General features: G+C 39.4%; 2 protein-coding genes across 5 annotated transcripts in view; one reads left to right on the forward strand and one right to left on the reverse strand.

Annotated features, from left to right (window-relative positions):
• Positions 1-464: 464 nt before the first annotated feature.
• On the forward strand, positions 465-5,695 carry SMLR1 (small leucine rich protein 1; the record flags this gene model as incomplete). Its single annotated transcript, XM_084284452.1, has 2 exons — positions 465-597; positions 5,583-5,695. The coding sequence occupies 2 exons, from the start codon at positions 465-467 to the stop codon at positions 5,693-5,695; spliced, it is 246 nt and encodes an 81-aa protein (XP_084140578.1).
• A 4,491-nt stretch (positions 5,696-10,186) lies between these two features.
• EPB41L2 (erythrocyte membrane protein band 4.1 like 2) overlaps positions 10,187-14,543 on the reverse strand; it is a 112,064-nt gene continuing 107,707 nt past the window's right edge. For all 4 annotated transcript variants that reach the window (XM_084284679.1, XM_084284681.1, XM_084284680.1 and 1 more), the window contains one exon: positions 10,187-12,362. The gene's annotated coding sequence lies outside the window, so the exon portion shown is untranslated. The remainder of the gene's footprint in view (positions 12,363-14,543) is intronic.

The raw sequence follows: 14,543 nt of genomic DNA on the forward strand, positions 1-14,543 counted from the left end.
TGCCTGTGTTTCAACATGTATGTATAACAGGGTCTTCACCTTGAGTGAACAATTTAGGCCTATTATAAAATCAGTAATTTATCTAGGAGTATGCTTATTATTCAGAATGACCTGTATATTAGCAGACAATAGAGCCCATATTGCTCAAAAGGCAGCAGCTTTACATATTGTGCCCAGCCCGACATATCCAAAGGTTTCAGAGCCCTACACTACTTGAATAAGCACTTTTAAACTCCGTGGTTGAGTAACTTTACGAGTGAACTCCAATCCTATTAGGAATCACGGGCCTATACAAACAAGCCAAAGTCCAAAAAGTGATAATAGTCTGAGCAAAGGGCAGAATGTTGATGCAGAGAGAAAAAAAAAAAAAAAGAAAAAAAAAAAAAAAAGGAAGAAAGCAGGATAAATCAGCTCCACACTTAGAGATCTGAAGAAACTTATTCAGCAAAGCTGCTGCAGAAGAAATGAGTGTAACTTACATTATTTCAGTGTTTGTAAGGGAGCTACCTGGCTGCATTCTCTTTGGCTGGATCTTCATGTCTGTGGCTTTATTCCTGCTGATGCTCATCACCTATTTCAGGATCCAACTATCAGAAGGTGAGTCACAATTCAGGCAGAAAGAGTGGGTAGGCAGACAAAACTCCTCACTCAACAGCCTGCTGTCAGGCTTGTACCCTTAATTAAACTGAAGAGAACAACGATCCTACTTTTCTGAAGCTGTACTGCATTTTAAGCCATTTTCTGATTTGAAAAAAAATATTATAAAAATATGTTTGGAATTCAGATTGAATCCTCACTGAAAATTCCGTAGTTTTACCTACAAAAAGACAACCAAATGGAGAAAAAGAATAGGGTGGCTAGAGCAAAGATTGTTTTTCTCTGTGTGAGTCTTCAGCATGAAGCTGACAGCAGCTATGCCCCACAATAGCTGGCTGCTGAGCGTGCCTCTGTGTTCTTTTGAAGGTATGTATTTACTCTTACTTGGTACGTGAATATATATTTGCCATTTTAACTTTTCTATGTTAAGATCAGCTTATATTTGCTTCCGAAATCTATCTTTGGAGTAAAAGCAGAAGGAGAAGCAGCCTGCCCACCCAGGTGAATGCGCAGCAAGTGACACAAACCTTACACCAGTGTTGCAAACTAGGCTCCTCAAAGGATCTGACACGTCCTGTACAAAGGCACAGGGCTATGGCTGTAGTAGGCAGGGGATTCCTTTCAGGAAAGGAATCCCTGTACATCAGACCACCCTATTTTAATGGGATGGTCTTCATGCCTTCCAGGTTTGAGTTGCGGCTGAGTCTGAGATGTAGTCTGAGACTGCTCAGAGACATGCTGCTCTCATTTTAAGCCTCCAAACTTAAACAAAAACTGCCAAGGCCTGTCCCAGAGTGCATTCATATCAATTTTTATCCTGTTTTTTACTTCAGCCCTTCCAAAACCCACTCTTGCAGACCTTGGCTAAGCTTGTTCCTGAAATTAGCTGCCTTTTGATCTTTTCTTTTTAAGGAGTGCTGGAGAAGATAAAACGATAACCTAGGTTTCCTCAGTAAACTTCAACATGTTTCTTGGTATAGCTTGCAAATCCCATGAGAGACAAATGCACTGTACTACAGGTTTCATCTCCAACAGCTCACCCATGATCTCAAAAGCAGACTTGGCTAGGACAATCCTGACTGCAGGGCTCTGCAGGGAAACCAAGACATTTGCCCAGAGCTGACCCAACAGCAAACAGCTACATTTACCCAACCAGTGCAAAGTTAGGGAAGAAGCCTTGCCTCAGTGCCAGATCAAGCACTGCAAGTTGTACATTCCTTAAACTTGTTCTGTTCTGAATATATCTTCTGAAAACTTGAAAATTGGGCAATATACCACAGTTCTAAATGTAGGAAAGGCCACAATATCGCCAAATGTAGAATGAATTAATTTCTTATTTTGCATAATATCTCCAGGCATCTAGAACTGAGGCTTTCACAAGGAGGAAGGGTATTTGCATACAAGTGTACACCACAAGCTACCTCCAGGCTGCTAAAACTCAGACATTTCCTGTTGAAGATGTGCTTTTCAGATGCTGAATTAATCAACTAGGAAAGCCTGCTCTGCATGACTAACTCAGCTCAGCCTTCACCTCTCTCCGAGGATAATTTATAACTGCTGACAGTTTTTCACACACTGGCAAACAACAAAAAACGGTTTGGTGCCAAAACATCATACAATTCAGTATCTATGAGGGAGAAGGAAACCTGAGCATTGAGAGCTCTATCACTTTCAGAAAGATTGTCTTAGGAAAAACAGAATAAAAGCTAATGGAATTGTTGCATTAGTCTTTGGATAAAAACAGGAGTTCTCTCTTTCAGCAAATAATCAGTGTCCATCTGTGATAAGTACCAGCTGTCTAACTGAATGAAATAATACTAGTGAACTCATTTTTACATGGTGTTTCTCTTGCTTTTCTATTCCAGCTAACACTGAGCAAAACAGGAAAAGGAGGTGGGCTACAGATCCCAAGGGTATGCAAGGGTATGGGTATTTTGCTAAGGCTCAGAAAATACTTTCATTAAACCAAAAGAACCCACCTGAAAAAAAAAACACAGACATTCATGTTTATGCTGCATGATCAACCACTGAAACAGACTGGGCTATAGCTTTGGATTTGTAAGGAGTTTAAGTAATAATTTCCTAAATTTTCTAAGACTAGCAATCAATTTTTTGAGAGGTGGATGATCTGGATGGCAGGGGAATTTGTCAAAGGAATATTGCTTCCTTACTTCTCTCTTTCCTAGCTGAGAAGGATAAACTACAGGAAAACCCTGACTTTCCAGGGCCCCATGGAAGGAAATTCTCCATTTCCACAGCAGAAGTGTCCTGGGTGGGGTTCTAAGGAGGGTGGCAAATTCATTATTGTCTAAGACTTTGGACATCACTGTCCCACCTCTAACTCCAAGCCCTTACCTTCACTTGATGTGGGGGAGAACTAAAAAATAAGCCTGTAACTAAAAAATAAGCCCTGTAACTAAAAAATAAGCCTGGGAACAGACTCCTTTAAGTGCTAACAGTCACTCTCAACAAAGCCGTAGAAATTCACTAGGCCCTGGGTACCTATTTCACAGAATCACAGAACTGTAGGGGTTGGAAGGGACCTCGAAAGATCATCGGGTCCAACCCCCCTGCCAAAGCAGGTTCCTCAGAGCAGGCTGCGCAGGTAGGTGTCCAGACAGGCCTTGAATATCTCCAGAGAAGGAGACTCCACAACCTCCCTAGGCAGCCTGTCCCAATGCTCTGTCACCCTCACGGTGAAGAAGTTCTTTCGCATGTCAGTGCGGAACTTCCTGTGCTCTACCTTGCAGCCATTGCCCCTTGTCCTATCCCCACAAACCTCTGAGAAGAGGTTGGCTACATCCTTCTGTTGCCCACCCCTCAGATATTTATATACATTGAGGAGATCCCCTCTCAGTCTTCTCTTCTCTAGGCTGAACAGACCCAGGTCTCGGCCTTTCCTCATAGGGAAGATGCTCCAGGCCCCGTATCATCTTTGTGGCCCTCTGCTGGACTCTTCCCAGGAGATCTCTGTCTTCCTTGTACCGGGGATCCCAGAACTGGACACAGTACTCCAGGTGAGGCCTGACCAGGGCAGAGTAGAGGGGTTGGATCACCTCCCTTGACCTGCTGGCCACGCTCCTTTTAATGCACGCCAGGATCCCATTGGCCCTCTTGGCCACAAGGGCACAGTGCTGGCTCATGGTCAACCTGTCGTCCACCAGGACCCCCCAGGTCCTTCTCCTCAGAGCTCCTCTCCAGCAGGTTGTCCCCCAGCCTGTACCGATACTTCGGGTTGTTCCTTCCCAGGTGCAGGACTCTACACTTGCTCTTATTAAATCTCATTCGTTTTCTTCCTGCCCATCTCTCCAGCCGGTCCAGGTCTTGCCGAATAGCAGCACAGCCTTCTGGCATGTCAGCCACTCCTCCTCCCCCCAAAAAATAAAAATCCTTAGATCCCATTAAAAATAAATAATACAAATTTGCGTTACTACAAGCAAGGCTGCCTTGTTTCATTGTCAAATAAGCACTCTTCATTTTTCTCTATAAAGCAAGAGAAAAAGTCCATATATTTATATCAAAACCCACTTCAGTATTATCTCAGGGTTTCTTAAAAATAAACCTAAAAGTAACACATGAAACCACAGGACTTTCCGCTGAACAACTGACAATGACAAGGGACTCTAATGTCTTACTTTTTTTTTTTTTTTTTTTTTACCTAACTAGACTTTTTTTTTTCTTCTCACCTTTTTCCCCCCCTCCATTTCCCCATCTCTCTTCAAATGTTCTCCAAGCCTCTGATGACTCTGATGCATCTTCTGTTTTTAATCACAGAATCACAGAATTTCTAGGTTGGAAGAGACCTCAAGATCATCGAGTCCAACCTCTGACCTAACGCTAACAATCCCCACTAAACCATATCCCTAAGCTCTACATCTAAACGTCTTTTAAAGACTTCCAGGGATGGTGACTCCACCACTTCCCTGGGGAGCCCGTTCCAATGTCTAAATGTCTAAGACGCAGGCTTATGTTCCCATTCTGTTTATACCACAGGCAGCACAGGGATGATGGCTGTCATGGCATTGCCACAGTAAAACAAAGTGAATTTTTAATAAACACTAATTCCTGCTGCACTGCTGCTGGTGCAGCCTCACCTCGAGTACTGCAAGTAGTTTTGGGCACCACAGTTTAAGAAAGACATAAAACTATTTAAGAGTGTCTAAAGGAATGCTACAAAGATGACAAAGGGTCTGGAGGGCAAGACATAAGGAGCAGCTGAGGTGTCTTGGTTTGTTCAGCCCCGAGCAGAGCAGGCTGAGGGGAGGCCTCATGGCAGCCTGCAGCTCCCTCACAAGGGGAGCAGAGGGGCAGGCGCTGAGCTCTGCTCTCTGGGGACAGCGACAGGACCTGAGGGAATGGCATGGAGCTGGGACAGGGGAGGGTCAGGCTGGGGGTTAGGGAAAGGTTCCGCACCCAGCGGGCAGCAGTCACAGCATTGGACCTGACAGAATACACAAGTATTTGGACACCACTCTCAGACACAGGATCTGTGTTTTTTTTTTTTTTTTTTGTGTGTCTGTGTGTGTGTCTGTGTGTGTGTGTGTGTGTCTGTGTGTCTGTGTGTGTGTCTGTGTGTGTGTCTGTGTGTCTGTGTGTGTGTGTGTGTGTGTGTGTTTCTGTGTGGAGCAAGCATTGTGGGTCTCTTCCAACCCAAACTAGTCTATGATTCTATGCTCTCTTTGCAGTTGTTGAGGAATTTTATTCTGATTGAAAGCTGGTAGCTGGTAGAGGTAATGAGGATAGGGCATTTCTGCTGATAACAGCGGAGTTTGTATCAGGGCTTCACTGGGCATGAGCGGGGGACCTCTGTCACACTGAGATGATTTTCTAAAAACATATGGAAACTGATAATATTGCACCACTCATGTGCCTTCAGTTTAATAAAAATCATACTAATAAGCACCAGCTCCTTTTCTATATAAAAATTCACCACCTCAAAGTTGCACATTCTTATGTATGTTTCTGTTGCTTGGTTTATCTTCCAGTTGACAAGGAACTGGCCATGCTGCATGACCCCAGAAACACCCTCCTGGATTATCGCATGGAGCGGCAGAAGCTGGGGAGATCTGGGAAAAAAGTGAACAAATGCAGGAACTGAATGACATTTAAGGGAGTCTCATGTCTCAGGAAGCAAGCTTACAACCAGTGCTCAGCTCTGCAGGTTTAAAAATAACCAGCTGTAGATAAATACCACGGAGGAGAACAAAATGGAGAGAAGCAAGTGCCGCGCTGTACAAACAAAACAGCTGCTGCCATTCAAAAAGGCCTTGTAGCAGTTTTGCTCTGTCCCATGAGGCCAGGTGAGCAGTACTTTATTCCCCTCATCAGACACCAGAGACCTCCTGCAATGTACTGTATCAGTTTGTTTACATAACGCAGGATTTGGTGGGAGAGAAAGCACCTTGCTCACTAGTCCTTCGCTAGCCTACAAGGCAGAAAACTATATAACAAGCTCCTGAGAGAGCTGAGCTGCGCATACAAGGCAGGCAGTCTTATTAAATTGAAGATGCAAAAATAGCAGGTTCATATCAAGCAGTGACATCTAGAAATTGAGAAGGGTGATGAGGGGGAACTGACTTATTTTCATTACATGTATACTTTGGGAAAGAGTGTAGGTTTTCTGAAGTATACTTCCCATAGAGTTTGGAAACAAAATATAATGTTGATGGGAAACAAAAGGACTTTGCTGATTGACCTGCCAAATTTTGAAACCATGGAAAATTGCAATCAATGTTTTTCCAAATGGTTATTTTAGATTGAGGACAATCCTTGAATAAACAGATGATTTTTCAAATAAAAAGCCCTTAAGTATGGATGTGTCTTGTCACACAATCTCCCCCTCCCCAGTTAGCTGTAGATGTACAGGTTTAAGTATATTTCTGATTGGCTGAGGCCCACAAAAATACAACTCAAACTGTTCAAAAATACTCTTGCCTTTTATCTTCCATTTCTAATTCAAATTTAAGCCGAAACTGATGAAGAACAAGAAGTGACTGTACTTACTGTCCCTGATAACTATGGGACATGACTGTTCCTACCTGCTAGCAATTACTGTCTGCAATTACCTCTCCTTGCAGTTGGTTGTTGTTATCCACTATGTTCTTGCATGGTGGGTAATGTGCTTTGTATGAGTTATCTGTGTTTTCGCAGAACTGTAGGTTTCACAGCCTTCTGAGAACTCCTTTGAATCATTTTGTAAATATTAATGAGGCCAGAAGAAACAGTGTAATTTACTAAATGCTATGAGAAGAAAGGAGTCAAACATCAATTACCTTTACTATACGTAACAGTTCTCCATCACATTTTAATACTATCCTATTTTTAAAATGTATAACTTTTTCCACACATATATCTGTGCAAATAATAGATTCATTGCATTGAACAGGTGAAGAGCCAATTATTTGTTACTTAGAAAGAGCTACCTCTGCATTTTTAAAGTAAAGGGTAGGATGCTGAAATGTAAGTACCTCTAGTTAGATCTAGTAGTCTCTAACTTCTGTTTAATTAACTATGCTTGAAAAGTGCAAAGCACTTTGTAGTTCCTTCCATTTGAAATCAGCAGAAGGTTCCAGAAAACAAACAGGCATTTATGCAGAAGCCATAGCATTGATATGAACAGCAGAAGTTAAATACAGGAAAGATACTTGGACTTTGACTTCAAAGGAGGCAACTTGTAAAAGAAACACAGCGAAGCATGGAAGAACAAAAACAGTAGAAACAAGCTGATCTTGGTCATCTGCCAGAGGAATCTGCAGTGTGATTGTTGGGTTTCCCACCCTCAGCTGGCAACTTGCACCAGGTGCTCATTATCACTCTCTGGGTGTTTCAAGATGTCCTACCTGAACATTGTAGTATCACATCAGAAGTGTTTTTCCCATATCCTGTAGTCAAAAAGTTTAAGATGGTTTTCTTCTGACTTTATTCTTTCCATAAACTTGTTCTTTGCAGTAAGAGCAAAGTATGCAGTCTTTTTGTTCTTACAGACCTCATACCACAAATTTCATTTGGTTAACAACACATACAATTGCATTTCAGAGAGCAAAAGGAAAGAAACACTCTAAAATCTAAATCTACCTCTGCCTACAGTTGTCTCACACAAACAGAAAACAACCAGAAATGATCACAGCTTCAAGCAGAGAGCAAACCCTCCAGCTTTTGGGGACTGGTCCTTGCTGTAACACTCACTCGGTGTCTTTCTTGGCAGAGAATCGTGATCAGTCAGGTAGAAGCAATTCATAGGCCTGACTGAGCACACAAACCACTCTGGAGATCTCACTCGGACTGTAAATTGTTTGGGTCAGGAACAGTCCTGGTTTTTTCAGCATCTGGACGAATATTAAGAACCATATTCTGGTTGGTGTCCTTCTTCAATGCCTCTGCCCAATAGTTTAAGAACTCCTGAAATATTTATGACATTTATCTTTGGCAGAGCAAGATCACACTTACGATGTAAGGAATGTAAGGGACATTTAGAAATAGAGATTGCTCACTGTCTTCTGCATTAGGATACTCTTAGAGATCAAGTTCTTCATCAATCTGTGTATTTCCATTCTAAGCAGTATTGACTTTTTACATTTAAGAAACACGCTGCCAGTAGAAAAATCCGTGATTTTGGATATTGGTCATAAGTTACAGTAATTGTTCCCCTTTCCACTCCATTCTAACTCCCTCAATTTCGAACACCCATTCCTCCACCATCCATGGAAAGACTCGCCTGGACCACATGTAAAAATATAGAAGTAAAGTTTAACAAGCCTTACTACAACCTAGCATTAATGTTATTTCACGAAATGTCTGAGAATAGAGATCTAAAATGTTATTTTTTTAATCACTCTTAAAGACTTCTGTACTGTAAAATAGTATTACAGCTACCGAGTAGAATACAATGTAGGTATTAGATAAGAATTATAACAGAAAAACACTGGGTGCCTTTGCCATAACTGCTTATTGAGCTGTAATTGCTAATGTGCAGGACAATCTGACATTCAGGACTCTGTATCATGTCATGAAAATCCTCAGACCTTGCTGTTTTTAGTTCTGTTACTGAATAGTGCCAAGAAACATCTGTTTTCATGCTACTGGCATTAAAAACATATATCTTATGTTGTTCCTTGGACAAGGAAAAAATATAAATTTAAATAACACTATAGAACAAAAGGTTTTTAAAAAGCAAATAGCAAATGTGTAAGAATAAATCTGAGGAAGATAAATATAAGCCTTTGAAAATTGCTGAAAGCTGTGAGAGTATTTGAGGTAGTACTACTTTCTAGTACAGTACTTACTCTGTTTTATACGCATCCCCAGGCAACGATCAGTAGCCTGGGTCAGTAGCCTACGTCAGAAGCAGCAAATGACTAACACTTCTGAGAGTGTTAGTCATTTAGCCTGGTCCAGTGCAGCCATTCATATGTACTTACCTCCAAAATCTTTGGAGTTCCTTCATGCTAACAGCATAAATTAAATAAATTAACACTGTAGTCATTAGTAGCACTGTTAACAATTGTAACTTGTACTAATATTAATAATCCAAGTATGTTTTCCCAAGTGCAGTGTAAGAAAAAAAAAAAAAAAGCAAAATTAAACAAAACCACAGCAAAGCAGCCTGAAAATCAAAACAGTTTCAAACCTTCTAGAGGTGTAATCAGGTCAACCACATGGGATACCAGCTCCTCCAAGTAGCCCAATTCCATTGTAAACATTGTAAAAAGCTAAGAAGCTGCCACTGCTTCCTGGCCAAGGGTACAGCTAATTGTCACTCTGGCCTCTATCAAATTTCACAAACTCTGACTTCTGTCATAATATTTCATTTATCTTATTCTATCTACCTGATTTCAGTGGACAACCTAAAAGTTGCCATTCAGTCTGAGTTGTCCAGTAGAACGTCCATATTTCAAGAAACGCTTTGTACTGCAGTTGCTTATAGATCTGACCAATACGTTTTTCTTTTTCTTCTTAAAACCAACTGTCTCCAGAGTTGCTTGCTTGTCCTTTATGAAGCCTTAATCAAGGAAGCAATCTGAACAACTCCAGCATTATGAACCCTCAGGTGATCAGGATAGAAAAGAAAGATGCATTAAGTATTTTTATATAGGATCCACGACTCACTGCTCTCAAACAGCATTTAAGCACAATCACTCAAATACCTTCTCCAGATTTTCATTAAATGGGTCTGTAATTGTGTTTGAAGTTAATTGTGTAAGTATTGTAAAGTCAACTTGTGAAATGTCTCGAGAACAATTTGTTGCATTTTGCAGTTTTTGCTATAGATATATAAAAAAGTAACAATGAAAACTCAAAATTGCACAATATTCTAGAACAGGTGAATAATTTCAACCAGAATCTCTAAAACTCGGCTACTTTTAGGACTAATCACACTTGGGGACTAAGTTTTTCTGCATGACAAAGGCTGTTTAATTAGCACATGTTTAATCCATTAAAGCGATACCTATGCACAAGCTATGCACAAGCTGTGCTGAGCTGAAAGTATAAATTTTCCTTCAATATAAGGTTCTGATTAGGATTTGAAGAAATACATCTCTCAGTGAAAGTCATTGTTTTCAAAAATATTATATTTGCAGTTTTAAGGATTAAATACAATTGCAATAAAAAACAGAATCGATCTAGTGCCTAACAAATCAAAGATCCAACTCAGTAAGGAATTTACTTTCTTCACACCCAACAAGTTCTGTAACTAATACCACACAATATCAAAAATGCCTCTTCGTAGAGCTTTTTCTTACACACTTATGTAAATCCATAAAATCATCCCCTTAAATGAATACATCTCCATTATGACCTTCTCTTATGTATCCAAGATTTACGACTTTCTTGACCACCTCCTTGCTCATGCACAGCATTGTAGTAGTTATTTTAGGTTATTAGGTTGGGTGGGGTTCTTTTTTTTTTTTTTTTAAAAAAAATCTGGTATTTTTCAGGCTAATGTGGGATGTAATTAAGAACACCTGTATGCATATAAACGAACATCTTGGTTACTGTTGTATTACAGTGTCCAAATTATGCAAAGCCAAAACTAAAAGGAATTTCTGTTAACCAAGCATGCTGACAGATGGCAGCAATCTAAACTGAGAACAGCACCAAAAATACATCACTCAGAAGTGAGAAAGAAATGTACTGAGAGGTAGTATGATTTGTTACTTTAAAATCATAGTACCTCTAACTCAATGAACTCCGTAGAATGACTTGTCAACTGGGGCATTTTAACTTGTGTAGTACTGTCCAAATCATTTTTTGGAGTCTTTAAGATTTCTTCTTCTCTGAACCACAGAAAACAGGATGCTTATTGCAAGACACCTAAAAAACACACTAATATATTAGAAGACAACCAATAATTGTACCACCCTTCAGGTAACTCTGGGGACTATTTGTACTACTCCCAAATTCTCAAGGTCCTGTGGCTCCTACAGCTGCATTTCTCAAAATTGATTTGCTCATTTTAAGTATTATCAAATTTATGTCTGAGTGCCAATAGTCATACAGAGAATAAACAACTTTATTTTATAATAGAATTACAGAAAGCAAAAATAACACTTAATACAACTTCAAGCTGCTATAAATCTAATTTGGCATTTTAACTATACACAGAGTCAACAGCAAAACAAAACCAAAACAAACCCCAAAACAAACAACCCCCAAAGAACAACAAAAAAATAAAATCCAAAATAATTAACAGGTTTTCTCAGTCTTAAATGGCAGTTTCAAATGATGGTACTGTCTCATTACTTTATGAATGGAATCCATCACGCACTTTTTACTCAGTATCCCAGAAACCTGCATTAGCCATTAGACAAAGCATCTGAAACATATACCTTCTCAATAGCAGAAATGTCAGTTCTAACATGTAGGCAGTGAGGTTTAATAGAAAGCAAGCATTCTACAGGTGTGTTCAAACAATGGAAGTGTTGAAGTTCGGACACAGTAACAAAAAAAAAAAAAAAAAAGCACTAAGGTTTTAAGCTGCCTAGATCATCTCTTGTTGGAAGAAGAGAAAGATATTTTGTTATTCCTTCTTTCCTTATCTGGAATGTTGCAGACCGCAAAATGTCTACAAAAAGATGAGCATTGGCACCAAAGTGCAAAAAGAACACAGTGCTCAGTCAGAAGAATTTTCTTTGTAACTCCTCCTCCTCTACAGACTACCGCATCATCTCTGCCCCACAGAGAGGAGAACCTTAGAACAGAAAGAGTTACAGTAGATATCAGTATAAAATTTATCCAAAGAAAAATATTTTTTTTCAAATTTTAGGAAATGTTGTATTTTTATAAAAATCTTTGTTATGTGATACTATATATTTACCTGAATAATCTGCAAAAATGTAAATTATTCCAGAAAGATTTCGTTTGAAATATTTGGAAAAAAAAAACTATATCTAAATTAGTTAAGATCCCCCTTTTTGCACAATAACTACCTGCTCCAGTGAACAATACCTTCCAGACTTCTTTTGTGTTCACTTTCATATAACCAAGAATCAGCTTCAAAAATGCAAATATTTGTGAAAAAGAAGATCTTGCCCTCTAAAACTTCATTTTAAAAAGTCTAAGTTTGTTAAGAAGTGGTTATAAAAAATAAACAAGAAAGATTGTAAGGGAATATAGACCAAAGATGTTAACATGGAGTTTGGTATTGGCATTTCAGTCTTAAACATCTGGTCATCATTGCTAGGCTCGGTGAATTCGGTTGAGTAGTGATGACTTGGAATGATCACAGTTCTTCATGGTTATGAACATGGTCAGTATCATTTTCATTTCTGGAAGAAAACGGAGGGGGAAGATTACATAAGCATTCATAGCAGATGCTGTGTGAATGTCACATCATCAGATTCAAGACGATTTTTTTTTTTAAAACGATATCAGTTATTTTGAGGGAGGGTTATTTCACAAAAAAAGTGTTGTATGAACTAAGTCTCCTTCAATCCTGAGGTAAACAGCAATTCAGTTTCTATCAACGCTTTTCCTGCTTTAGTATATTTTTCCCTCCCCAAAATTCTCATGGTGTTTTAAATAGTCACCTCCTGCACAGTTTACTGAACCATAGTCTAGTGCATAACAAGAAATGAAGATAATTGCTCAGTTAATAATCCCTGAGAATCAGAGTACAGCATCTTTCCCTTTCATTTAGGGAAAGCAAAGATACATAAAAAAACACTGCCATAGTTGTGGTCAGGGCAGAGCTTTCATCACCTCAGAAACAAATAATCCAAATTCATTGTGCATTGCTATTGCCTAAACACAACCATCTAGAGACATTTCTACAGGCACATGGCTTTCAGTTGGTGCCACAGGAGGGCACAGGTCTCCAGATGGTCCATGTTGCAGACAGACAGATATTCAAGACATTTCACGTGGCCTATATCTGGGCAACTGAATTTGTTCCTGTTTTAAATAAAAGGCATTGCTCAGTCACCACATCTCAAATACAAGAGTAACGTGGTCCTCTTTCACTTTCTAATAAGCATTTTAGTTTAAGAACTGTAAAGCAAACCCAGACAAAAATAATGCCTTCCAATATATTGCAAACACCATTCTACAATGTATATATATACAATGTATATATTTCTAAAAAAAAGCAAAATACACCCTCAGATGGAAAGAATTACTTTTTTTTTTTTTTAACCAAGTAGTAGAATATTTGATGAAAGAATCAATTTTGCAGTTAGTCACTAATGTAGAAACATGGTGCAAACCTGCCAAGATTTTCTTCCTCCTATGTCAGAGTCCCTCCAAGAAAGATGTTACAGTTACTTACATGGGACAGATTACGCTGAGCACTGATTCGAAACATACTTTTCTGGACTGAGATAGTATGAAGAAACTGTCATGTTCTGCACAAATATAACAAAAGAACCAAACTCGGCTCCCAAGACCTTTAAATGCACGCTTAACAATAGTAAATGAGTATTTCAATGATAGCACACACTATAACAGCAAATCCTTACAAATCAAAACGATTTGTTCTGCTTTCTAAGTGTGTCTTTCTACCTCAGATCCTTCTCTAAATCCTGAAAATACGAGAAGGATGGTATGAGTGTGCATGCTTAGTGTTGCTGTGTACCAAGGGGCTAGTGAAGTTACCTAAAACAAGGGCATTCTCCTTTGCTACAAACTAACAGCTCTCTCAGAAGTGGTGTGGATTTTTCCAAGCTCCTCTGGAACACAAGTAACATTCCTATAACATTCCTATCTCACAGTTAGTGCAGGTGCACATCCTCTCCTGTGTTTTCAAAATAAATCTGGAGCATATGTGCTATACCTGTTTTCAGTGTCACTAAGCAACAAAGCTACAAGACAAATCCAGTTGAACGTCAGAAAAAAGTTAACACAGAGATTCCTGCACAGTTCTTCATTTTTGCTGACTTGTTCCCATCCCTCCTCCCCCACAAGCAAACATCTCCTTGACCCCCAATAAAGCAAACAAAAAACCTCAACAAAACAAACACATGCTCCTATCCCCTCCCCCAATAAATTCCATTACACACACACACCAGTTCTGTGGCCCTTCAGCCTATTGCTTTATAAAATAAATCTTTCCTGTCTAAATCGCTTTTACATATACAGCACATGCAAACAAAGGGTTGGAGGTACAGCACTGTGTTTTAAGTTACTGACAGCTGAAGTTGTCTGAGAGTGCCTGCAACTTTTTAAAATATATTTTTAAAATGTCAGAACTCTGCTACCTCCACCAAAGACAGCCCTTTGTTATTTCCAGTTTATAACATTAACATCCAAGAGAAGGAGCGTTGACCTAGCACTTCCAAATCTGATCCATATTGGTTTTAGTTTGTATAAGTTACGAGCAAAACTTATTCCTTCCTTTTTCAAACACACAATAACCTGACTAACACTGAAAAAATTTTCAGAGGGCAGCTCAAACATAGCTCCATTCTGACTTAAAGGCTCCAGTTTCTCAGCAAGCTCTCAAAGGAGAGTCA

This window comes from Netta rufina, assembly GCF_964035555.1.
Source record: "Netta rufina genome assembly, chromosome: 3".
NCBI classification, from domain to species: domain Eukaryota; kingdom Metazoa; phylum Chordata; class Aves; order Anseriformes; family Anatidae; genus Netta; species Netta rufina.